The sequence below is a fragment of the Synchiropus splendidus genome, chromosome 2, assembly GCF_027744825.2.
Source record: "Synchiropus splendidus isolate RoL2022-P1 chromosome 2, RoL_Sspl_1.0, whole genome shotgun sequence".
Classification (NCBI taxonomy): domain Eukaryota; kingdom Metazoa; phylum Chordata; class Actinopteri; order Syngnathiformes; family Callionymidae; genus Synchiropus; species Synchiropus splendidus.
The window spans coordinates 23,134,668-23,160,007 of record NC_071335.1 but is presented as its reverse complement, the minus strand read 5'-3'; the positions used below and the strand labels follow the sequence as shown (position 1 = coordinate 23,160,007).

Genomic DNA, 25,340 nt, shown 5'->3' with positions numbered 1-25,340 from the left:
AATGTGACCCTTCCTACTCTTTATATATTTCTTTTTTTGTCTGAGTGTCTTGTTGCACTGGATTTAAAAAAAATAAATACCCACTGCCGGACTATATTTCTTCCATTATTATTTATTTATTTTTAATCTCAAAATCCTTATCACTGAAGGTAGAATATATAGAATATTCTATTCTACAGTTGATATTTTCAAGCTCAGCTCCAATACTTGTTTGTCGCCCCAACCCTCGCTTTCCTTAGGTGAACACTAGATGTCAGCATTTAATTCATCAGTTGATTCGAAAACTATAAACAAGAACAAGAATGTTTTGTGTCTTCTTTCAATCTTCTCTTTTCGTGCTTTCTATTGTGTGACTGGAGTGCTGGAACTGAAACTGGAAGCACACGATTCATGTATGTAACTATGAGGTTGTCAAAGCTGTGTAATAACAGAGAAGCTGGCACCACGAAATAAACTTTTTATTTTATCTGAGAACAAGTCTAAAAGTAAAGAAAAAACAAAGGACATAAAGGAACTGAGCATCAAAGGAGTGCAAACATCAGGAGTTGTACTTTTATAATGACAATAAATGCTCCCAAATGTTGAGCTACAGCTCATGTTTGCCCTCAACATATTCCTGTCTCTCCTGGACAGTGAGTGTGGCTCATGCTGGCTGTGCGTCTGTCTCGCCTGGTAAACTGCACACCAGCCTTTAAACCCTTAACGTCCCTGATCAATCTTCAGCCCGACCTTTTCCACAGTCTGAAAAAGCAAGTTCACCCTCATGTCAGCAGTAAACGTGTCTCTTCCGCTGTGAGCTCAGTGAGTTTGTCAAACGTCGGCTCTGCCTCGCTCATCGGTCGACGAAAGACCAACGAAGACCGCTTCAAGATCTGCCAACCGGCCGTCAACATCCTCTACTTGGCGGTGTTTGATGGCCACGGAGGACGAGAAGCTGCCGACTTCTGTGAAGCTCGTATGGAGCAGCACATCAAGTGAGAGAAGCAGTCAGTAGCTGGGCTTCTAAACCTTTACCACACATGTTTGCACTGTATATTTCCAGAGGTTTTGCAAGACAAACACAGAACCTGGAAGTTGTTCTAACAAAAGCCTTTACAGAAGTGGACAAAGAGCTCGCTGAACGCTCTCCATCATGCCAGAGCGGTGAGTGTAAACCTCCCCAACTCCAGTTCTGGCCTTCAACCTTAAGAGGTGCAGAGTAAACTTTTACATTTGATCCTGGGTCTGTCGTTTCTGCTTCCTTGCCACAGGAACGACGGCCACTGTGGCGCTCTTGAGGGACAACACTGAGCTGGTGGTGGCCAGTGCGGGCGACAGTCGGGCCCTGCTGTGTCGTGAGGGCAAGGGGCTGCAGCTGACCAGCGACCACACTCCGGAGAGGAAGGAGGAGAGAGAGAGGTGTGGCACCTCCAACATAGCAGCACTACGATGCAGCATGGGTTTTTAACTCAGACCTTTCAGCTCTAATACCTTATTGGTTGATCTTCTGCTTGAGTGGTTGGACAACCTGCACCACCACAGCCCTTTTGAGGGCCAAATTCAAGACCCCAGCTATACACAGTTGAACTGTAGAAGAGAAATTTACCTAACACAATGGTTAATATTAAAGTTAAACATTTTCATATGCTGATGCTTGTTGTTAAGCTTTATGCGTTTACTTTAAGTCCCATCTCATGTCCCCAGGATCGAGAGCCGTGGAGGCTTTGTGGTGCCGAACAGCTGTGGAGATCTGTACGTCAACGGTCGGCTGGCTATGACCAGAAGCATCGGTGATTTTCACCTGAGGGAATTCGGTGTTATTCCTGAGCCTGAGATCAAGAGGATCCTGGTAAGTTTGGAGCATCATTTCCTGTTTATTCACTCTGAACTGGAGTGGAGCACAAGTTCTGGAATGAAGAGCTCACTGCTATCACTTGTGTTTTTATCTTGATAAGCTTTATTTTCTTCATCTTCACTTTCATTTAAATAGATACATTTCAATTATTTTCATTCGCAGCATGGCACATGAGACATCCTTGTGTGAGACACTGTTTTCTCTGCCAGATCCTGTGCTGAAAACGTGCTCCTTCTGAGGACCTTACACCCTCTTATTTCCCAGATGATGATTCCCGGATGACACCAGGCTATTAGTTCTATGATGCTGTCATATGATGTTGTGAATACATTCTCTTCTTTCTCCTTCAGTTGTCCCACGAACATGACTCCTTCCTGGCTCTGATCACTGACGGCATCAGTGTGATAATGAAGAGCCAGGAGACCTGTAGCATCATCACTCAGAGTCAGGATCCACATCAGGCGGCACATAGAGTTTGTGAGCAGGTAACCAGAGAGAAAAAACACAGTGAATAATTGTATGTGTCATTGTATGTCATGTTTTCATGCAGTTGATGGTTAAAGCAGATGTTTGTCGCAGGCTCTGGCTCATGGTTCTGAAGACAACGTCACCATTATCATCGCGCCACTTGGCGCTTGGGGGAAGAGCATGAAGTCAGAGTAGAATCCCCTATCTGAACATCTGACAAAAAAAAGACAAAAACAAGGTTACAACAATTTTTCCTACTAAAGCATCAGCAGATATGTCCTGTTTCAGTCACATATTTATCTTCAAGAAAAAAATGACATCTGTTTCACTCCACTAGCTCAACTTTAATAATAAATCAAAATAGTATCAAATCAAATAATAATAATAATAATAATGAAAAAAAGAACATGCAAATATGTAGCATACCTTGTCAATGTGTATTTGTATTTTCCATACCATTGTTTACCTAACAATTATTCAACTGAAAAGTGAAACACATCTATGATGTGCTGTTCAAAATCCTATTAAACTATATAAACACCATTTAAATGGACAAAATCCACTCACACTACCTCTGTAATCTAAATAAACATGTTCCCAGGGAGACAGGTGTGTAATATTATATAGAAATAAAACAATCTTTGTTTCCACATCTTCTGCAATTTATTTATTTGTGAATGAAGCGTTACCTTAATCCACCCGCAGGAGCTGCGTCGAAATGTTTTTTTTTCTTTTGGGCGGCAACAGGCTTGTTTACTAACTTTAAGGTGTGTCGTGACAAACCTCTCCGTCCAGATAGCTAAACTTTTCATTACACTGTAGATGAGATTAGCCTACATATATTACCATATATTATCTATGATTCTCTCTCTATGAGTCTCAGACCAACTACTTCACATGAAACAAAATATATCAAATATACTTGTTTTTGTGTCAAAAAACTTTTGATATTGAAATTAAAATGCATTTACATCGCAAATTATCATTAGTATTCCATTTGAAATGACTCTTATTTCTTAAATGAATACTCAAGTCTCATGTATGTTTTAGTTGACGCAGTAAACAAGGGGTTAAATCGTCGGTTGCAGCTCACGGCGTGAGGCACCTGTCGCTGTTGTCATGAGACGTGCGCCCCACTCGGTGCTGAGAGGAACTGCAGCAGCGCTCGCGTCATCACAGTGTGGTGGTGAGTCCCCGCTGCTGAACATATCACAACCCAGGCGAGGGTCGGATGTGAGCGGGGAGCGGTCTGTCTAGGTGAGTTTGGTTCTGTTTTTCACTCTCAATACCAAGTAATCCAATGCAAAAGTAACTGGGTAAAGTGACATTTATAGCCTCGTGAATGTTGAATTTACATATGTCATTGTTGCTGTACTCTTTTCACAGACGGACATTACTCCTCACTAGCTCCTTTACATCAGTTTATTTCTATATAAAATATGGTTTTATTTATCTTTTTGTTATCTTCATCATGGCTATTTAATGTATCCATCAATATTTCTATAAATGAGGGAGAGTTTAGATCAAAGATGAATGAAAAATACATATCAATAGCCATGCCAAGCAGACTAAACGTATTTATGTGCAGTATATATATATTGTTATTGTGTTGTTTTATAATTATTATTAGAGAAAAAATTGGAAAACAATTTGAGTCAATAAAAGTCAGTGTCCTATTGTTTTGTGGGTTAAAAGTGAAATTGAAATGGATTTAAAAAAATAGTAGAGACATGCCAAAAGAAATGCAATGAAACATCATCACAAATATTCATCAACATGGCATTTACAGTTTTGAAAGCTTCTGAATTGTTTCTGTATTTCACTTCTTTAAGTGTTTTTATTTCTTTTCAACTCGCTGTTGTTGGGCTTCTTTAAAGGTTCTTCTGCTCATGATGATGGAGCCGGTTAATCACATTAACATCGTAGTGATGGACAACATTAGCACCAATGGAATGCCCAGGCCAAAGGTCGTCGGAACCGAAGAGCAGCCGAAGCAGCCGCGCGGATCCACCGTGAGCTTCCACAACATCAACTACAAAGTTCAGCTGAAGACAGGCTTCCTCTGCAAGAGGACCGTCACGACCAAGGAGATCCTGGTGGACCTCAAGTCAGTTCCCGCTATCACTTGTTTAGTGTTTTGTTTTGGCTGCAGAATCATGATTTACTCAATTCAAACCGGCTCAAACGCAGAGCAGTGCCAGTCTGGCCAGGTTCACAGGGTCGCCTCCTCTCTTCCGCTTTTTAACGTTAATATTGGAAATGGAAATATTTCGCACGTCCAAAGGATAAACATACTCCTACTTTTAATACAGTTAAATAACTTGATACTGCACAATAATAACGCAAAAGTCTCGCCCAGTTTTCTGCTTTGACTGAGACTTTAAATGAGCTTCTTCTAAGCAAATGTTTTGACTTGAAAATAGTTTGTATTTATCGTGCCAAATTATAAGACAAATACAGGTGAGCATTATGCAGTCATATATCAACAAACTTGAAGCTAAAGTCCTGGGGGGGACATTGACCTAGTGAGACATGCTGAGGATTTTCTCTGGCTGCCTGGAGCGAAGACTGTGGCCACTGAACAAGTCAAACACACACAGATAGACGGCATCTCCTGGAGCCAGGGTCTACAACCTCTCGATCTCCGGAGACAGAACCCATCCATGTAACTCTTCGGAGAAACTTTTAAGGGGTTATGTCTAATACTGGCATTGAACATATAAAGAGCAATCCTGGTATTCAGCTCTAGTATTAGAGCTTGCTACAGTGTCACAGTGTAAATGCCACTCTGGGTAGGACCTACCATTCCTTCTGATGGCATTAAATGCACTTGACGTTTCCCCATTTTTCACACCATTTTTCATGGCCTCAGGGTTAATTATATGATATTAAGCATGGGGGTTTGCATATAATCTCCCTGGCGCTAAAGAGCAGTCTGCCAGGGGAAAGAATTAAACACTGTCCCGTGTCACTGCCAGGCTTTTATACAATCTTTTAATTCCATTTTATACCACAGGCCTTTTGTGTAGCCGTTGGCTCTGAAGTCAGGGGATTTGCCGAGGATTTGCGGAATTCTATGGATCTTGAATTGTTAAGAAAAACTCATAATATCTGTAACCGGTTAGAAAGAATACCATTTTCTGAAGGGTGATAAAAGATTAAGGGGTAAGGGGGGTTTCAGTTAGTGGGAACTGTCAAATCATTCGGGTATTTCACCGCTGACCTGCTCTGAATCAGGAATGCATGCCGCGTATTTGGTGAATAGTGTTAGTTTTGGGCGCAGTCTCGATCAGTCAGGACGCTAAAGGATCTGATGGCAACTCTCACTGCTTGAATAATTCAACAGATAAACATACACTTATAATATGGCTTATTTGATGTCCCACTGGAGCCTGCCGTTCGGTCTGGATCGCTTTTATATCAGTGGGCCGATAAGAGCTGGGAACCAACTCGGCTTTTCTCGAAGGCATATGGCCGTCCTGAAGGCAACTGGCAATCACTGAGGAAGATCACAACCACTGACAAGGAATTGCAAGGACAAAACACAAATAAAAAACAAGCTAGGAATCACACATACAAAAAAAACCCAAAAGCATAGTTCAGATGTAAATAAATAAACAATAAAAAAATGAATTACAAGTATATAATCACAAAATGATGCTTCTGTTTTATAATAATAATATTAAAAATAAAGCTTTATTTATATCACATTTTCCAGGCAAAACAAAGAATGTTTTCACGTGCTTGACCACATACGTGGGCAGCCAGGCCTTCAGTGATCCAGAAGTGGAAAAGGAAATGTTAGGAGGATGTTGAATAAATGCAAACCTATAAAAAGTGAGGGGTGGTGCACGTTCTCCTCTGGCAGACTGTTCCAGAGTGGAGGAAGACTCTGTCACCTCTAGATCTGGGGACATTGAGAGTCCTGGCTCACTCGTAGGGGGTCGGCAGTTCCACTCTGTAGTCGAGAAGAGGGACTTAAAAAGTGATCAGTAAAATGGAGATTGATGTGGTAAACCTCACACTTGACCAGTAAAAGAATTGTCGGATAATTATGTGCTTTTAAAATGTCATGCTTCATCTTGTTACGCTCCAAATCTAATAAATGCTGTTCACCAAAAAAAACATTTTTAATACGGTTACTGTCCAATAAAACACTTGGAAAAAAAAAACGTTAATTTGACCAAGCTTGTTTTGTTATAGCAAGTACTCCAGATGGTGTAATAGCATTCCAACTTAAATTCCATATTTAGAATTGTAAACTAAATCAAAACATAGAAACTTCTGGATGATTTCCTGATGCATTTTTAATGTAAATTGTTTTGCTGCAGTGGGATCATGAGGCCGGGCCTGAACGCTATTCTTGGACCCTCCGGTGGTGGAAAGTCTTCGTGAGTATTTGCAAGGCACTGAGACCCCCTCGCTCTGATCTGTTATGTGTCCTCAAGTGTTTTCCTGCTGTTCACAAAAGGTTTCTGGATGTTCTTGCTGCGAGGAAGGACCCATCCGGCCTCTCTGGAGAAGTCCTCATCGATGGAGCGCCTCAACCTCCCAACTTCAAGTGCCTGTCTGGTTACGTCGTTCAGGTTTGTTCACAGGTCTTAAATGGATCCTCCGCGTCGCTGTGTAATCTCTGACCTGTCACTCATCCAGGAAGACGTGGTCATGGGAACACTGACCGTCAGAGAGAACCTGTGCTTCTCAGCTGCGCTTCGACTTCCCACTTCAGTTCCACAGACAGAGAAGCAGGCTCGAGTGAACCACCTCATCAAAGAGCTGGGCCTCACCAAGGTGGCCGACAGCAAGGTGACAACATGTGTCTTAGCATGAGTCTGAACGGCTTTGGTGCTCAAGCATGTTGATGTTCATTCCCAGGTGGGCACACCACTGACTCGGGGAATCTCTGGTGGGGAGAAGAAGAGGACCAGCATCGGCATGGAGCTGATTATTGATCCCTTAGTTCTCTTCTTGGACGAGCCGACGACTGGTCTGGATGCGAGCACCGCTAACTCTGTCCTGCTGCTGCTGAAAAGGTGAGTCACATCTGTGTACCATGTAATAATACAACTTTGATTTCTTATCATACTCTATTCTTAATGTATTTGCTTTTCTTCAAAAACGCGAGTTTAATTTAGATTTTTTTTCATATACAAATAAGTCAATGAAAATGATAAAATCCCACGTAACTGCAACTGAAAATGTAACAATATTTATCAACATTAAATTAAATCATTAAAATATTAAAATAGGGAAAATAATTCTACATTCATTTAAAGACATCACTTTTCATGCAAAATAAATAAACTTTTTTATGTCTAGCAAACATGTTAAATAAATAAGTTAAAATGACGTAAAATAAATAGAAAAAAATACATATTTAAAAAATTCTATATTTTCCATTGAATGTATAATTTATACATTTTTACACATTTATACACAATTTATAAAGCTTTCTTAGCTTTAAGGTGTTTCCATTATTTTGTCCAACCCCTGTATAATTTATTTTTAAAAAATTTGGTGGAGGTGGTCAAGGAGGACATGAGGTTTGTAGGTTTGAGAGAAGAGGAAGCAGAGGACAGGGTGAGATGATCCCTGAAGGTGGAACCCAAAGGAAAAGAAAGAAAGATATATTAAACACAGACACACACATTCTAACTGCAAAATATTTAATTTCTTTAAATATGTATTTTTTTTCTATTTATTTTACGTTATTTTAAGTTATTTAATCATATATATAATATTTGGATTTTTGGATTTTTTCTTTGGATTTTTCTCATTTATGTGCTTCACTGAATTTTGTTTCTACAACTTACCATTTTATTGTATGAAATTTGTTTCCTGTTTAATATCTGTCTTGCTTGAATGTGAAGTTTTTTTGGAAACGCACATTTGTTGCACAGAAAGAATTGACTGGAAATAAAGCAATAAAAATATTTTTAAAACCTGTTGTCTATATTTAATATTTCCACCCTGTATTGCTTCGCAGGATGGCCAACCAGGGGAGAACTATAATCATGTCCATCCATCAGCCGCGATACTCCATTTTTCGATTGTTCGACTCACTCACTCTGCTGGTCAGTGGCAAGATGGCGTACCATGGCCCGTCACCCAACGCTCTGGACTACTTCAGCAACATTGGTACTCCTGTGATACTTGCCAGTTCAATGTCTTTAAACTGTTGTTAAAACTGCGTGCACAGTTGTCATTGTAAAAGGTTTCAAAAAGAATTCTGTATCTGTGATCTGCAGGATATTCCTGCGAACCCCACAACAACCCGGCAGACTTCTTCCTGGATGTTATTAATGGGGATGCTGGCTCGAATGGGGTCTGCGTCTCCAAGGAGAACAACTCTGACGGTGACATGAACATAATACCCAGCAACAATTTAGTGTCAGAGTGCGAAAGATAGCTTTCCTTCTAATCGTGTTTCCACGTGTAATTTCCATGGATTCATATCTTCAACGTGGAAATGTTCTTCCAAACTTTGCGGTGATGATATGTTTGGCTCGAAGGTTCAAAAGCATCTGAAACACGTTGTCTTCCCTCGCAGAGTTGGAGTTTGAGAATCAGAAGGGCTCCAGGCAGAACATCGTCCGACACCTGCTGGATTGCTACAAGAACAGCAGCTACTACAGGGACGTTCAGTCGGAGCTGCAGCGAATCGTCCAGACTCAACCCAACCACTTTCGGACGACCTTCAGTTTCAACTACAATAACTCCTTCTTCCACCAGCTGCGGTGGGTTCTCAAGAGAACCTTCCAGAACCTCCTGCTGGACGCGCAGACGTCTGTCTCCCAGGTAGCTGTCTTCATTTTATCACTGTGTAGCGCATGTTATGTGGGAATTAGAAACTGCACACGCCTGAAACAATTTGACTCCAAAATCCACTTTATGATGTCCCATATAATACACACTTCAGTTGGCTCATCGGCAGTTTATTCCACCATATATTCCAGGATTTTAAAACATGAAGCAGACCAAGGTAAAGTGCTGTCTAGGGGCCACATGTTAGCGAAACTTTCCAGGACAGCAGATCTTGATGCCACAGCTGGTGGTGATTTGGAATTGTAAATTTCATTCATGTTTCAGGGTTTTGCCTTAATTCTGTGTTTTGTTACCTTATTTTGGACTCAATCCTACCTTAAAATCTGAATCATTGTGTTTGTTATGTCATTACAAATCTCTCCAATGTAGGACATGAAAGGCCAATTGTTACTAGCCATTTTCAAGCAAATGATACTGTTAATGCCTTTGAATTCAGAATCGCTATGAAACTTAAAGGCCATTTTAACGTTCAACCAAGTTTATGTTCCGGTGAAATGAGGAGAGGAGCTAATAATGATGACATATAAATATCAACATATGATTTGAAGATGTCTGTATGTGGAATTTTGGGATGATTCAAGGTTGTTTTGGGCATCACAAATTCAGTTAGGAGTGAAAACTATAACTAGAAGCCCATTCAAAGGAGATTCATCTAAATCTAAATCCAAAACACACATGAACTGAGGGATAAGTGGAACACACTTCTGGCCACTTGCCACTTTGAAGAGGCTGGTTTTGTGGCGTCTTCATCCTACAGATGTCAAAATGAGGTTGAAAAAGCTTTCTTTTGTTCTGTTGTTGTTAGGTTCTTCAACCATTTTCCATTTGGTGGTCAATGGTGCAGGTGTGCTCTTCATAAAAGTGGACCATATTCAATTTTAAATTGGTCCAAAAACGAACAGTTTGTTAGTTGTGTCCAAAGTCCAGTTTGTGTCTAAGAACGCACAGCTTCAGTTCAGTTATATCTTGTCTCCTTTGACAGGATTAAAGCTCCAAAATAACTGGGTCATTATAACTGAGTTTAGGTTTGGTTTAGGTCCTGGTGAAGGTTAGCCATTTGTGTTGGATGGTTTAGGGTGGGAGCCTGGGGAAAGCGTTATAGCAATGAAATGTCCCCACACAGACAGTGTGTTTGAGTGCGACTGGATTAGTTGATGAATTACACTGTGGGCAAATTTAAACAAAAGTGGGCCATATTCAATTTTATATTGGTCCAAAAACGGCCCTCAAGCTGGAGTTTGGACACCACTAATCCCTTTGTGTCTAAGAATGCGCAGCTTCAGTCCAGTTAGATCCTGTCTCCTTTGACATCACAGCATCGCCTCGCATGAACTGCCAGAAGTGAAGCTCGGCATCGGTGGTGTTTACACGCAGAACTGGAGAGGTCAGGACTTAGCGCGCTCATTAGTCACCCTCTGGCAATCGAAATGCCTAAAGAAGTCTCCTCACTTTAAGAATTATTAACAGCTAATTGGCCCGAAATAAGTCAAAATAATCCCACCAGAAGGGCTGGGGTTGGCGTGGGCGCCCTAATCGGCTTTGGTGACTGTTGTGACCCGACTCTTGGCCCGGATCTAAACTGATATCATATCTGAGCAAAGCCCCCGGGGCCCTGGCTGCGGGGCTCCTCACATGACGGCATCATGGCGGATGAAGGGCCGGTGGGAATGAGGTGAAAAAAGCTCAACCTTCTGAGCTGATCCCCGCACCCTGGGAACCGCTTAGTCCTCTCATAATCTGTAAATAGTTGGGATTACTATTTGTCTTGCTTTCACGTCCCGCTCTCTTTTTTGTCATCCCTGCACAAAGACGGGGCTCCACTTAACCCCTGAGCCTCGGGAACCTTGAACTTGCTCTCAAGCAAGGGGCTAAATTAGTTTAGCCGATTGAAACGATTTGTATACTCAATTGGATTTTGCTGCTGAATCCCTTTCATTCTTTTGTTCTCAGCTGCAGTCAAGTGCCAAATCTTTGCCCTTGTATACGAGTGCATGAGGGTTGCATGGCAAATGTTTTGTGTTTCAGGTGGTCGTCCACATTTTCTTGGCTCTTGTTGTCGGAGCCATTTTCTTCGACGTCAAAGAGGATCAGAGTGGAATCCAGAACAGGTAAATCCACCCACGGTTCAATCCTGCTGCGAAATGTGTCATTGTGTTTGTAGCCCATTTGTCTTTCGTCTTCCTTTGCATGTGTGTTGATGTGTGTAACAGCGCAGTGGTGCTGTATAGGTGTGTATAGTGTGGCGATGTGTGTCTGCATATCAGCAACATTTGACTCTGATCAACAGTCTTTTAACAGAGAAGATGTGCATCCATGTGTGTGTGCTCTCATGTGTATCTATTGGGTTACAGTCATACTGCCAGTATGATGGTATGAGCTGTGTGAGTCTATGCTTGTTGACCTGTGTGTATGTCTGGGTTTGTTTATGAACCAGCTCATCTGCATTTGTGTTTTTACATTTGTGTGTTTACAGGTGAGATGTGTCTATATTGTGTCTTTATGCAGCATTGCCTTGTGTGCATGTGTGTGTACTGGGTTTAGCAATATTTGTGGGGACCAAAAACACACCCACTTATGAGGACATTTTTGCCCATCCCCACAAGTTAAGCCTCAATTTGAGGATTAAAACTTCAAAATAACTGCCTCATTATAATTGGGTTTCAGTTTGGTTCAGGGTCCTGGTCAAGGTGAGCCATTTGTTTTGGATGGTTAGGTTGAGAGTGAGAGGCTGGGGAAGGGGTTATGTCAGAGAGGTGTGTGTTCTTGTACTTCTATCTTTTTGAGAACCTGTATCAGTTTTTAATCATCAGAATTTTGGCCGGTCCTCACTTTGTCAAGGCTCATTTTGAGGGTTAAAACTACAAAATAGCTTATAATTAGGTTTTAGTTTTCTTAAAGTAAGTAAAGGTTAGGTTAGGTTAGGTTTAGGGGGAGAGGCTGGGGAAAGGGTGATGTCAATGTATAGGAAGTGTGTGTGTACACATCTATTAATATTCTTGTATGGACCAATCTTTGACAAGACACTGATCTTATCTTAGGACATTTTGCTTTGTGCGGACATTTTGGCCGGTCCACATAGATACACATTTGGAGGGTGAAAACGTCGGAGTCCTGGTTAAGTTTTGGATGGTTCGGTTAAGGGTGAGAGGCTGGGGGAAAGCATTATGGCGATGAGCGGACCCCACAGAGATGGTGAGAATAGCTATACCTGAGGATCAGTTCTTGGAAACACCCATCCTTGAGGTTAACCTCAACTGAAGGATTAAAACTCCAAAACACGATTGACATGACCTAGTTCCACATTTCACTTTGTCATTTGCTAAACGGAAGGTATGGCATGTGTTTCACCTAATATTCATTGTTGATGGTGGTGAAGTCTGTTTAATTCAGTGGAGATGAGACGCTCCAGTCTGCAGTGTCGCTCACACACACAGACGTTATTGGTGGCATGAGCCAGGTAAAAAAATATAAGAAAAATACAGTCCCGGAATTCAAACAAATCGAACAAGTTCGAAGAAAAATTTAGAGATTTTTTTGCTTAGGATTTCGAACGAAAATCCAGAACTCGAACGCCCCCGAAAAAAGAGTAAAAGTAAAACCTTTCCTGTCTCCACACTGGACCGTGGTAGAGTGTCACAGGGGAGGTGCTGGAGCGCTCACTCCAGGGTTTGATGTCCTGTTGTGGGCTGGAGCTGGGACAGGGATGAGGCCAGTCTGGGACAGAGCGTGACTTGGTTTATGACTTTGTCACAGCCAAACTGCACAGAAGCGCACATTCAGAGCTGGACACGCACCGGGCACCTCTTCACTTCTGGAGAGACGTCACTCACTCGGCAACCCCTCCCACATGCAGCGGCCACACACATAGAGGAACAGCCACCTGCAGCACACACTCTACATTCACTCCTACAAAAGACTATTTTAAGGCTTGGACGCATTATTGCTTTTTCCATTCATTGTAATGGGAAAAATCGATTCACATTTCGAACAAATCGCTTCTCGGACGGCCGTCTGGAACGGATTGTGGTCGGGAACCGAGGTACCACTGTAAATGGCGCACACATTTCTATCTACGGCGCTTGATATTTCGATCACGGTAAAATGTATGAATTTGAAAAATACATGCACAAGAGACATACGCTGGACGCGAACCAGCAACTTTGTGACACACAGGCATGTGCTTTAACCGCTATTCTGCCACCGAGTCACGTGACCAGCTGTTCAGGTGACACTTACAGCCAGACATGTTTGTAGGACGTGGCTCTTCTCAACAACACAGTTAAACATTGCGTTGTACAAACATTGGTGTGTAGTGTGTCTGGAATGGGTGGTAAATTACACTGTTGACTAAAAATCACGTTTCACGTGACACTGCATCCAAAGCCGCAGTGAAAGCGTCTGAGCTCCTGTTGTTCCCTGTGCGAGTGGCTTGCACTCATCATATCACAGAGGAGAACTTTGCTCTCACTCGTGCTAAGGAGAAGCGGGTCCAGATTTTACCCTTAGACACCACGTGTCTTCATAGTGCATAAGGAATTATTTGCATTAATCTTTGCATGCATTCCTGCTTGTCTAATCTTCTTAGAATATTGGGCACGTCGTGTGCTCAGGCGCTCACTCAATCAAGTTCAAAACCTCAGTGGACTTCTTTTCTTTTCCTCTAATGTAATTATTGAGGGGGCCGGAGGGTGTTGGGGTCGGCGCCAGTAAAGCCGCTGGAAATGACCCCGTTAGTTTCATGTTTAATATCGTAAACAACCAACCTGTATTTCAGGATGGGAGCTCTTTTTTTCATCAGCACCAACCAGTGTTTCAGCACGGTGTCGGCCGCTGAGCTCTTCATCATCCAGAGGAAGCTGTTTCTGTACGTACCGATGATCGAACGTGTTCGACACTGACAGCGGCTCATGAGGATGTTTCTGTTGGGACCAGGCACGAGTTCATCAGTGGCTACTACAGAGTGTCTGTCTACTTCCTGTCCAAGGTCATGGCGGACTTCGCTCTGCGCTCTGTCACCTCTGTGCTCTTCAGCATCGTCATCTACTTTTTGATCGGTAAGATCACGCGTTGAGCGAAACCCTGCAGCGGAAATGTTCGACCGTGTTTGTGTTTCTGTTTGCTGCCAGGGTTGAAGACCTCAGTGGAGGCGTTCTTCATCTTCACTCTGACGGTGACCCTGCTGGCGTACACAGCCACGGCGCTGACGCTCGCCATCGCCGCCGACCAGACGGCTGTGGCTCTGGCCAACATCTTGATAACCATCACGTTCATCTTCATGATGGTGAGAAGCACCTTTTGAATCACCTAGTTTGAAGGTGCTTCAATCCAGCCAGAGTCTCTCAGAAGCCAAACGGACTAAACTATTCAATATTTGTCTTCAGATTTTCTCTGGCCTTCTGGTCAACCTGCCCAGCATCCAGGACTGGCTCTCCTGGCTCAAGTACTTCAGCATCCCTGGATACGGTCTTGCTGTAAGAACAGGCTCTCTAGCGCCACCGAGTGTGAGCTGGTCATTCACTTCACTTTCCACCGACAGGCTTTAAACATCAACGAGTTTGTGGGACTAAACTTCTGCGGGGAGTCCGTCACCAAAAACGCCAACGTGTCCTCACTGATGTTGAACTGCAGCGCCAGCACGCCCGCTTTGACGTGAGCGCCCTCTTTGGTTTCACCAGTTCTGCCTTACCGTTTCTAATGTACAGTTCATGTTTTTCAGATGCACTGGAGAACAGCAGCTGGATTATTTAGGCATTGAGTTCAGCACCTGGGGGCTTTGGCAGAACCATGTCGCCCTGGTTGTCATGACCCTCATCTTTCTTACCATCGCCTATTTAAAGCTGCGTTTCCTCAAGAAATTCTCTTAAAATGTTTGCTTTTTGCATAATACCCTCAACTGCCCTCTTGACTTTTGATTTGACAGAATGATGGAGGGTCGTACACTGTGTCCAAGTCCAACATCAAACCAATAAACTAGACCACCATGATGCCACAATTTTTGGTAAACAAGGCACCAATGATGCTGAGACTTTTAGCAGACAACATCACTGAGATGCTCCAAGACTTTTGGTAAACAAGGCACCAATGATGCTGAGACTTTTAGCAGACAACATCACTGACATGCTCCAAGACTTTTGGTAAACAAGGCACCAATGATGCTGAGACTTTTAGCAGACAAGATCACTGAGATGCTCCAAGACTTTTAGGGAACAGGGCGACAATGATGCCAAGACTTTTAGCAGACTAGAAGACAAAGATGTTCCAAGACTTTTATAAAACAAGACCTCAATGATTCCTAGACTTTTAGCAGACTAGAAGACAAAAATGTTCCAAGACTTTTATAAAACAAGACCTCAATGATTCCTAGACTTTTAGCAGACTAGAAGACAAAGATGTTCCAAGACTTTTATAAAACAAGACCTCAATGATTCCTAGACTTTTAGCAGACAAGATGACCATGATGTTCCAAGACTCTAACCAAACAAGCCAACTGTGATACCAGAACCTTCACAAAATGTAACAGCAACGTCGCCATTTTTAAAATCACAATAACAGTATTAAGACAAAGCATTATGCCATGTCAAACCTCCAGTTTACACATTTTACGGGCAACATTTTTATGAAATTCTAACCCTGTGCATGTCTGTTTTATTCAGCTTTGAAATACCAGTTTTGTGTTTTCACTTTTGAATATATTTGTATAAAACTTGCATTTGTCCTTCAGCAGTATTTTATCTTAGCGGTGTGAGTCTTAAAATCATGTTATTATAATCATTATTCTACACTTCTATGTTAAGTTAGCATCAACATTTATTTTATTTTAGTTGATGTAATTCATAGGCCCTGTTCTTTTATATTATTGTTGAAATTTTACATTTGCTGTCACAGTCCTGAATAAAATAATTAGGAAAGTTTGGTGTTGAAACATGATATGCCGTATGTACTTCTTTTTGGGTTTTTTTTTTGTCAACCTGTGACTCAGAGGTTGTGAGCTTGATCCCATCTTGGGATGCACAAGCGCTGTCCCAGCGCACTGCCACACTGTGTTACTGTTACGCAGTCGAGCAGGATGGAGGCCGTTTCCATCTCGGAGCCTTGACTCCAGAAGAGTCTATTGCAAGAGCGTAGGCTCCAACATATCTAACCCTCATCTAGTCTGAAGCATCTGACACACGTGATCCTCGATGTACAACTTTTATTAAACATATTAAAAAAGTACAGTCAAATGTAAATGCATGGGTTTCCCATGAACACACAATGCACTCCAAATCGAAGTTTGTTTTAAGTTACAATATGTATCATAAAAGGAAGCTTAAATGACGAGTGAGGCAATGTACTACACTTGCTATTGCTCTTCATAAATGCACATTAAAAACGGCTTTTTTGGCATTTGTGGAGAATATGAGGAATATGTACAGCGGTGGAGGCTTCTCATGCGGAATTCAGGTCACGTGCACATAAAGTTTTCAGGATTTAAGCGGAGATCATGTCCAAATAAGTTACTTCTGAAGTCTACACATGTGCACTCCCGCTTGTGTCGAGCTCCTCTGTGGACAGGGTGGAGGCGGGACGCTGGCGAAGGGGCACCGGCGTGGCTGGAGGCGGGTGGCTGACCTGCGAGACCACATCGTCTGACTCCCAGCGCTCCAGCTCCTCCCTCACCAGCCTCTCCATCTGCTCTCGGTGAGCGTCTGTGTCCCGCCCCAGTCGTTCATCCTTGAGAGAGACAGACACGCGATTATGAATTTTAGGTTTATGTGTTCAAATGTTTTTTATCTTTTATCTCGCTGTGTCACCAACCTACTGGAAATATTTAACTAGTCTTAGAGTTGTCGACTTACTTCCATGACTCCATCCAAAAGTCGACCCAGAACATCTCTGCGTTTCAGTTTTGCTCTCTCCATAGTTTCCAGCTTCACAATGACGGCATCAATTTTGGATACAATGCTGCCGATCGAGTGCTCCATGCGGTCCACTCGTCTCACCAACCTGCCGACAAAAAAAAAAAATCATGAGGCAGCTCAAAATTCGGAGACACCTCTAGGTGGCAGCAGTGAAGCCTAGTTTTGTTGTTGCTGCGCTTGTTTTAACAGTAAAATATTCATGAAATATTTTCTGATTTTTGTTGATTTTATGTATTGTCCGACTGAATTAAAAGCATCCAGCCTTTCTCATATTTTTCCTCATTCCCTTAAAATTCAGTCGTTCACAATATAGTTTCATAACTTAAAATTGTCTAAAATCTAAGTATGTAATAAAAGATCATAAGTGCTCAACTTTAAAATGTAATACTCCATAATGCAGGTTTTTATGTTTCACTCTGATTTCCTCCTAACAGTCAGGTGTGAGACCTTTCACACCACATTTACTCAAGGTGTTCCATCTCTGAGTACTAGGCCACTGGTTTCATGCCCCACAGCATCTTGAAGTCGATTCTGAGGTTTGTTTGTCCAGCAGGTGTTCAGCTGTGTCCAACGTTGTCAGGTGAGCAAACAGAGAAACGGACTCATACACTTGGAACTCCTCGTAGGAAACTCCTCCGGAGCTGCTGCCTCGCCGACGGGAGCTGTGGCCGCTATCCTCGTCGTCGTCCTCCTCCGAGTCATCCTGCACTCTGGGGAAGCCCCGCCCACTGCCGAGCCGCGTCATGGAGTTGCGTTCCAGGTCCAAGTCCTCCTAGCAGACCAGCAGAAAGGCAGTGAGCCCCTGGAGGTCAGACCTGAATGAACTGATGAGCACCACTCACTCGCTCTTTCTCCAGGTCGTCTCTCATCTGCTGGTGCTCGTGCTCCGTCAGTTCCTGATCGCCATCGTGGTCGTACTTGGCAAATATGGCCTGGATCTCTGCGTCCGAGTGGCCCTTCCTGTGTTTCATCACTTAAGTTTAGATTCGGATCTTGTCTTTCTGTGTGTGAAGGCACAAACCCTTTCAGATCCTGCCGGAGTTCATCAAAGTTGAGCTTCCCGCCGGCCTGCCGGAGACTGTCAGAGATGTCATCCACCGCCGTCTTTTTCAGCCGCAACTTCCTCAGGGCTTTGTTGCAGCCCTGAAGAACGGCAACCAGATTGTAGATTTTAGTTACAGCGCTGATTTCTCTCTCCTTCCTCTCTCCTGTTATTTTCAACTTTCTTCTTCTTTCTCTTTGGGCTTCTCCCTTCAAGGGTGGCCACAGCGGACCATCTTCCTCCATCTCCCCATGTCCTCTGCTTCCTCTTCTCTCAAACCTACAAACCTCATGTCCTCCTTCACCACCTCCATCAATCTCCTCTTTGGCCTTCCTCTCCACCTTCTGCCTGGCAGTTCCAACCTCAACATCTTCATCTACCAATGTACTGGCTCTCTCTCTCTCCTCTGTACATGTCCAAACCATCTCCATCCAGCCTCTCTGACTTGGTCTCCTAAACACCTGAACACATGTGCTGTCCCTCTGATCCTATCATCATCCTGCTCACTCCCAGATAGAAGCTCAGCATCTTCATCTCTGCTACCTCCAGCTCTGCCTCCTGTCTTTTCCTCAGTGCCACTGTTTCCAAACCATACAACATTGCTGGCCTCACCATCCTTTTGGACACTTTCCCTTTCATCCTTGCCGACACCCTTTTGTCACACATCACACCTGACACTTTTCTCCAATGATTCCATCCTGCCTGCACCCACTTCTTCACCTCTTTCTCACACTCTCCATTGCCCTGGACAGTTGAGCCTCAGTACTTAAAATCCATCTCATTCACACACATGTATTCCGTCTTACTGTGGCTAACCTTCATTCCTCTCCTTACTAAGGCAAACCTCCACCTCTCTAGCTGATCTTCCACTTGCTCCCTGCTCTCACCATAGATCACAATGTCATTTGGAAACATCATCGTCCATGTCAACCTCTCCATCACCACGGCAAACAAGAAGGACTCAGAGCTGAGCCTTGGTGCAGTCCCACCTCCACCTTGAAGTCATCTGTTACACCTGCAGCACACCTCACCACTGTCTGCCAACATACTTCGCTGCCACTCCATACTTCCACATACAATACCACAGCTCTTCTCTTGGCACTCTATTATTGCTGCTTAACATCACTCACCTTTTTGATGAGGTCCGTCATCTCCATCTCTGACCTCTGCTGAGACATGTCTGCCTTCACCTCAGAGTAGGTGTCGTTGATAATAGCCAGGAACATGTTCTGTGCAGGACAGCGAACCGGGTATCAGTTTGAACTCCATCCTACGCTCAAAAGGTTTTTTTTCCTCACCATGAGAATGAAGAAAATGAAGAAGACAAAGGTGGTGAAGTAGATCGGCCCCAGCACCGGATTGGAGCTCTCAATCTCGGAGAAGTCAAAGTCTCCCAGGATGATCCGGAACTGCGTCAGACTTCACAGTAGAAGAAGATCAACGCTTGGAATCAACACGCGACGGAGACGGTTGCGTCGGTGGATGTTCTCACATGCTGGCTTGGAACGTGCTGAAGTCATTGACTTGGGTTCCGAACACCAGGTAGGCCAACTGAGCGTACGCCAGGAAGATGATGAAGAACATGATGGCGAACCCGACCAGGTCTTTGGCGCAGCGGGACATGGTGCCTGTCAACTGGCTCATGGTCTTGTTGAAGTTGATGAACTTAAAGAGCTGAGACACACAGGTTTAACTACCAGCTCCTGTGGTTTTTCCATTTTTCATGCAACAGATATGGACTGGAAAGAAGTTCGGCCAGAACCATAGCAGTGATTTCCGGCCAGGAGAGGACAACTACCTTGACCCAGGAGAAGAAGACAATAACAGCAGCCACGTTGTTGAACTGGACCTGCAGGTAGGCCAAAGTCTCAAAGTTGGGGTGGGTGTTGTGTTTCTCCAACAGCCCCTTGAGGAGATTTCCGACCATGGCTGTTCTGGCGATATTCATGATGATAGCCACGACACTCAGCTGAAACATAAAAAGACTCCTGTATCGGTGGCTCTTCTCGCCCAGTCCTCACTGCCCTCCGTACTCACCACCACGATGATGACATCTAGACAATTCCACACGCTCTTGAAGTAATGCAGCCGGTGAATCCGGATCTCCAGTACTTCCTCCACCACATAGTAGAGGATGAACAGGCAGAACAACACTTCGCAGAAGCCCACAAAGTAGTCCCAGCTAGACAGGTATCGGATCAGCCGCACTGTCTGGAACTGCCAGGAGGTCACGGCCCCACCTGTGGCAGGGAATTCCACCAGCAACCTGAGGTATGAAAACCAGTGTCACTCCTCTGACTTCCATATAATGTGATGGCAGAACTTTTCTCAGTGATACTTCTCACCTGACAATGCAGAAGAGGTTGACGTTGCCGTTGTAGACGGAGAAGTCGAGGAAGACGGCTCTGGTGCCGCGGTCCAACCACAGATGGTCTTTGAGAAAGCGCAGCTGCACTGCAGAGCCCTCCATGGTGCGAGACAAGTCCTGGTAGTATCCTCCGCCTCCATACCAGGACACCTGACCTCGATGGCTGCTACCATTTAAACTGCTCCCTGTTGTGTACGTCCACCTGAGAATTCATATCTTTATCAGTACAACTGGAAAAATGTTAAACATTGACATCCGTGGTTTGAGACGTACGCAGTTCCGTTCTTTGGCCCAAAGGGGGCTTTGTCTTCATTGGACGAGGTGTACATGTTGAAGCAGTCCTGAACTGTGTCTTTCAGATCTTCATGAACGGAGCAGGATTTATTGTGCACTTTCACTTGTCTGAGACGAGGGACCCCAAGTAGAAGGTTCTCATAGTAAATAAGACTCTGATTCTCCGGCAGGCTCTTGTTGTTGTACCACACTTCCCAGTACATGCCGTTGAGGAAGGGGCCTTCTGTGAACTGAGGATGATCGGAGACTTGAAACCCTCCTCTGTACAGACCCTAGGATTTCGGTGCTCTTTCAAATGATATGATGAATTACCTTCCAGAAGTCGTCCATCGTGGAGAGGCTCTTAAAAGTGGAAGGGTGTCCGGCCGAGAGCGGTGTGTCCAGGAACAGCTGAGACATCACTTTGGTGTAGTAATACATGTTGGAACTGACCATCCCATAAGTCACTGCATTCATAAAAAGTCAACATGAGAACTTGAAGACCGAGCACAGACCTGTACAATAGCAACTTCCATCTGCTTCAGTCGAACTTCCCTCCTCAGTCCTGCTGCGCAGTCGGCATTATAGCCCTCGGTTCTGCCAGGAAATAATTACACTCCAGCCAAAGCCTGAGTTTGGCATTTTGAGGGCAGCTACGTTTTCGTTCCAACACACACATATTACATGTGGGATTGTCATTATGCTTGAGGCGATACAGACACGTTATTCAGATCCGTCCAGTTGGTGGAATCGAATCAGTCCCATAGTTACTAAAGATTTCATTTCAAGCTGCTGAAGTCATGACGTTTGGAAAATGACTCACAGATAAACAAAGCACCACACTGTGAGCTATGTTTATAAGAACCATTATGGGCTTCTCGGTCGCTAAACGCATGTACTTTGGATCTTTATTTTCTTTGTATTCCATCAATCTGTGTTTCATTTGAGGCACAATACACTGCAGACTGAAGCTACAGTACTGTATTGTGAATGCTGCCTACTTACAGATGCATAAAACGATGAGGAACGCAACGTAAGTGACCATCTCTCTCAGCACGTTCCTGAGGTAACGTTCCCGGCTGCTGTCGCTGTCCTCCATCAGTTCAGTGCCCCACAACACTGCAGAGCAAAAGAATGAGCCCACCATCAGAATGATGCTTTTTATTACGCAACCCAGACAGCACTTACTATACTTAATTACACTTAAATGCAGCCTCTTGTTCCATTTCAGTGACTAAAAAAAAGGATACTGGCTTAATCCAAACCAGCTGTAGGTTCTACTTTTATTCTTGTTTAACTCACACCAAGGCCACCTGAAAATCCACTTTTGAAAGCAAGTGATCTTTGCCATTAGTTGTCTCAAAATACATTTACCATGAAATCATCATTTTCACATTTATTAGGTGAATGCAGAATGTACGGTGGCTCCGCTATGGACAAGACAATTGCATGGAGAGGTGTAGTTTAATAGTCTAGCATTTTCAGTACAGTACTCTGTGCTGCGGCTCATAACAATGCAGTGTAATATATATGATTCATCAGCGACACCTGGAGAAAACAGTATTGGCTTGAGGACAAGAAAGTGTTATGGCTGTTTTGTGTATTCTATTGTTTTGTCGCGAAACATTAGCAGAAAAAAAATCTCAAGTCCCTATTATTTGAGCAAAGAAAGTCCCTTCAACTTAATAAGGAGCATTCTACCAATGTTTTTTTTTAGTACTTTACAATACTTTTATTCATGTTTAACTCACACCAACAAGGCCACCTGAGACCAGTCAAGACTACTTCCATAACCAAATATCAGCCCTGAAAACAATGCTTTTGTTCAATGATGAAAGCAATAGAAAGAGTGTGGCCCTCAGAGAGACGTTGTCCAATTTGTAATCACTGTAATTACTGCTAAAATGGAATGAAATGTGATTTTTTTTTTATCCTGAATTTCAATATTCAATATTTAGTTGTGAAATATTTGACTCCCATTCTGGTCTCACAACTGTAGCCTCACAAACAGCAACAAGGATCATTACATTAGTATCTTTTCAAGTATCTTTTCATTTTGAGAGACAAAAAAACTTGGGGATTGTATTGTAGTCATGTACTGGACACATCCACATGCGTGACGACTCTAACTGAGGACTACAATCGTCAAAATGGAACATCTTAATACATGACGAGGGAATGGAGCATAACCATAATTATATAGTTGCTACCGTGTCCTTACATCCGAGTGTGAAATACCTCTGATTTTATGAAGTATCTGCTTCAAGCAGCCACGGTGCTCGTGTTTTCCCTGCCGAGCATCCACGCTCGGGCTGGGATACGGTCCACCCCGGGGGATGTTGCTGCTGCTGCCGCCGCCGGTGAAGCCTCCGAGGCCGCTGCTACAGCTGCTACTGGAGACCGTGGAAACCGACCTCCTCCCGGGGCTCGCCGGAGGCCAGTCCGCTTGAATGATCCCATCCTCGGGCTCAAACCCAGGGTTGTCCCGACTCCACGCTTGCCTGGACGGAGGGGACGGAGTTGCATCCCCGAGCTCCAGCTCCTGGTGCTGGATGTTCTCCATCTCTATCCCCTCGCTAACGTCCGAGTTGTTGGGGGACCGGGCCGGCTGCTGCTGGGGTCTGACTCTGGATGAACTCATGCTTTAAGTTTCTCCAAGTTATTGAAATTATCACTTCCGTTCTAAGCAGATAAATAGCGGCGAAGGACCGTAGATCGCTATCAGTTTAGTCCGGCTCCTCTTCTCGAGAACACTTTCACCTCCGTTATTTTTCTTACGAAACGTCTTAGCTGTAAAAGAGCTGGGAATCCTCAACGTTCTCTCCAAAATGAGTGTGGTTGGTCCACAGCGTGGTTGATTTCAGTAGATACGCTATACGTTAGTAAAAGCGCTCCGACGGTTTCAATCAAAAAGTTGACGTAAAAGTAGAAAAACAACTTTTTTCGTCCGGGACAGCCATCTTGTTCCTGAAGTGCTCGCGGAGGAGCTGCTCACATCTGTGCGGACTCAGATTACAGCGCGACTCCTGCCGTAAATTCTGAGAATAAAACTGAGATTTTGTGTCTAAATATCTTCTGTAGACTAAAAAAAGAAATCACATTCGGTATAACCTGCTTTTTCGGCCAAAATTTAAAATATATCATGAACGTACTTCCAACTTCAAACATGCATTTTTTTAAACATTAAAAAAAAAACGTTCTTTAAATGCTACTAAATTTGATATGTACAAGTTTAGATGCAAACTGTTTACTTCAACATTTACTTACTCTAATTCTGTCCACATTGTTTCGGTCCTTGGTTACTATGGCAACAACACACCTCTTAACCGGAAGACTGCCCTCCTCCAGCCGCACATGAAAACAACATGGAAATCCAATATACTGTTTTGGAATTGTAAATTGAGTCGTTAATTCGATTTAATTTAACATTTATACACTTTGGATTTTCTGGGGACAGCGATCAGAGCAAAAAGCAGGTCTCACTGAAATATTTCGGATTGCAATAAGATACATGTTCATTCAATATATCACCTAAAATAATCAACAGTTTGCAGCATGGATTGTTAAATAACTGCCAGTATTAAGAATGAATTTACATTCAAGACAAAACATATACACTAATCAATAATTCATGTATCACATAATACATGACTTGATATAGTTAAAACCCACATAAAGTTGCAGCTTATATGTCAGAAAGTGAATGTTTCTTCTCATAATTCTTTGACATTCTTTTGTTATATTTTTGGTTACATCAACTGAGGCCGTAAATTATGTTGATAGAATAAAATCCAGGCTCATATAAGAATCACATCACAGCTGGCTTTCTAATCTTATATAACCTGTGAGATTTTATACTGTATTAAATATTGCATATTTATCTAGATCCACTTTTTGAAAGCAAGTGATCTTTGGCATGAAATCATCATTTTCACATTTATTAGGCGAATGCAGAATGTATGGTGGCTCCGCCATGGACAAGACAATTGCATGGAGAAGTGTAGTTTAATAGTCTAGGATTTTCAGTACAGTACTCTGTGCTGCGGCTCATAACAATGCAGTGCAATATATATGATTCATCAGCGACACCTGGAGAAAACAGTATTGGCTTGAGGAGAAGAAAGTGTTATGGTTGTTTTGTGTATTCTATTGTTTTGTCAAGAATAAACTCAAGTCCCTATTATTTGAGCAAAGAAAGTCCCTTGAATTTATGGACTATAATAGGGAGCATTCTACCGATATGTTTGGAATTTTTTTTACCCATAAATTAGTCTTTTTGAAAGCCAAACAAACGATGAACCTTGCAGCATTGGAGACAGAGAGAGCTTGAGTGAGATCTACTTAACCAGCGGTGAATCTAGGCCGTTTTCATGAAGAGCTGAAGAATACAGTATACGGTATACAGCATAGATTTACACTGTTGTACACTGTTGGAACACAACACATCAACAACAGAAGTGATTTGCTCTCCATCTGCATGTGTGAATACCTGAAGTAAACCTGCCAATGTGACACCTTCTTTACTTGTGTGTCTCAGCACATTATCATCACTAGTCTTCATGTACTTGCACAGAAATAAAGCTTGCTTCCATTGTGAGGTAGCTGATATGATATTTTTGTTCATGTGTC

At 43.1% G+C, this 25,340-nt stretch overlaps 3 protein-coding genes across 5 annotated transcripts; 2 read left to right on the top strand and 1 right to left on the bottom strand.

Annotated features, from left to right (window-relative positions):
* Positions 1-272: 272 nt before the first annotated feature.
* LOC128755075 (protein phosphatase 1K, mitochondrial-like) lies at positions 273-3,288 on the top strand. 2 transcript variants are annotated; one of them, XM_053858287.1, is made up of 6 exons: positions 273-974; positions 1,043-1,143; positions 1,251-1,398; positions 1,684-1,828; positions 2,185-2,319; positions 2,414-3,288. In XM_053858287.1, the coding sequence occupies exons 1-6, from the start codon at positions 646-648 to the stop codon at positions 2,495-2,497; spliced, it is 942 nt and encodes a 313-aa protein (XP_053714262.1). In that variant the 5' UTR covers positions 273-645; the 3' UTR covers positions 2,498-3,288. The 2 variants fall into 2 exon arrangements, with proteins under 2 accessions (XP_053714262.1, XP_053714263.1); XM_053858288.1 differs by having other exon boundaries at positions 2,401-3,288.
* Positions 2,519-16,034, top strand: abcg2d (ATP-binding cassette, sub-family G (WHITE), member 2d). Of its 2 annotated transcripts, none has more exons than XM_053858284.1 (17): positions 2,519-2,540; positions 3,353-3,488; positions 4,229-4,409; positions 6,634-6,693; positions 6,774-6,888; positions 6,956-7,108; positions 7,178-7,335; positions 8,289-8,440; positions 8,551-8,658; positions 8,853-9,100; positions 11,153-11,235; positions 13,902-13,991; positions 14,060-14,181; positions 14,254-14,408; positions 14,509-14,598; positions 14,664-14,776; positions 14,844-16,034. In XM_053858284.1, exons 2-17 carry the CDS (start codon positions 3,422-3,424, stop codon positions 14,989-14,991), a joined length of 2,043 nt encoding a protein of 680 aa, XP_053714259.1. In that variant the 5' UTR covers positions 2,519-2,540; positions 3,353-3,421; the 3' UTR covers positions 14,992-16,034. The 2 variants fall into 2 exon arrangements, with proteins under 2 accessions (XP_053714259.1, XP_053714260.1); XM_053858285.1 differs by having other exon boundaries at positions 3,353-3,559; positions 4,180-4,409.
* Positions 16,035-16,309: 275 nt separating this feature from the next.
* pkd2 (polycystic kidney disease 2) lies at positions 16,310-23,694 on the bottom strand. The gene is made up of 15 exons (XM_053858281.1): positions 22,950-23,694; positions 21,717-21,830; positions 21,045-21,178; positions 20,712-20,962; positions 20,416-20,640; positions 20,108-20,336; positions 19,869-20,039; positions 19,563-19,744; positions 19,369-19,489; positions 19,201-19,299; positions 18,050-18,171; positions 17,871-17,988; positions 17,637-17,800; positions 16,966-17,113; positions 16,310-16,840 (listed from the first exon to the last, which is right to left on the bottom strand). Exons 1-15 carry the CDS (start codon positions 23,350-23,352, stop codon positions 16,637-16,639), a joined length of 2,685 nt encoding a protein of 894 aa, XP_053714256.1. The 5' UTR covers positions 23,353-23,694; the 3' UTR covers positions 16,310-16,636.
* Positions 23,695-25,340: the final 1,646 nt, after the last annotated feature.

What these genes read in the sequence shown, in the direction of transcription:
- pkd2 (XM_053858281.1), bottom strand. Translation starts at nt 23,352, where the DNA reads ATGAGTTCATCCAGAGTCAGACCCCAGCAGCAGCCGGCCCGGTCCCCC. An exon ending in AACCTCTTCTGCATTGTCAG is followed by an intron (nt 20,337 to 20,415) that starts GTGAGAAGTATC and finishes TTCATACCTCAG; the next exon opens with GTTGCTGGTGGAATTCCCTG. An exon ending in TCTTCTTCTCCTGGGTCAAG is followed by an intron (nt 19,745 to 19,868) that starts GTAGTTGTCCTC and finishes TGTGTGTCTCAG; the next exon opens with CTCTTTAAGTTCATCAACTT.
- LOC128755075 (XM_053858287.1), top strand. Translation starts at nt 646, where the DNA reads ATGCTGGCTGTGCGTCTGTCTCGCCTGGTAAACTGCACACCAGCCTTT. An exon ending in CTGAGATCAAGAGGATCCTG is followed by an intron (nt 1,829 to 2,184) that starts GTAAGTTTGGAG and finishes TTTCTCCTTCAG; the next exon opens with TTGTCCCACGAACATGACTC. An exon ending in CACATAGAGTTTGTGAGCAG is followed by an intron (nt 2,320 to 2,413) that starts GTAACCAGAGAG and finishes TGTTTGTCGCAG; the next exon opens with GCTCTGGCTCATGGTTCTGA.
- abcg2d (XM_053858284.1), top strand. Translation starts at nt 3,422, where the DNA reads ATGAGACGTGCGCCCCACTCGGTGCTGAGAGGAACTGCAGCAGCGCTC. An exon ending in CGTCATCTACTTTTTGATCG is followed by an intron (nt 14,182 to 14,253) that starts GTAAGATCACGC and finishes GTTTGCTGCCAG; the next exon opens with GGTTGAAGACCTCAGTGGAG. An exon ending in GCCAGCACGCCCGCTTTGAC is followed by an intron (nt 14,777 to 14,843) that starts GTGAGCGCCCTC and finishes CATGTTTTTCAG; the next exon opens with ATGCACTGGAGAACAGCAGC.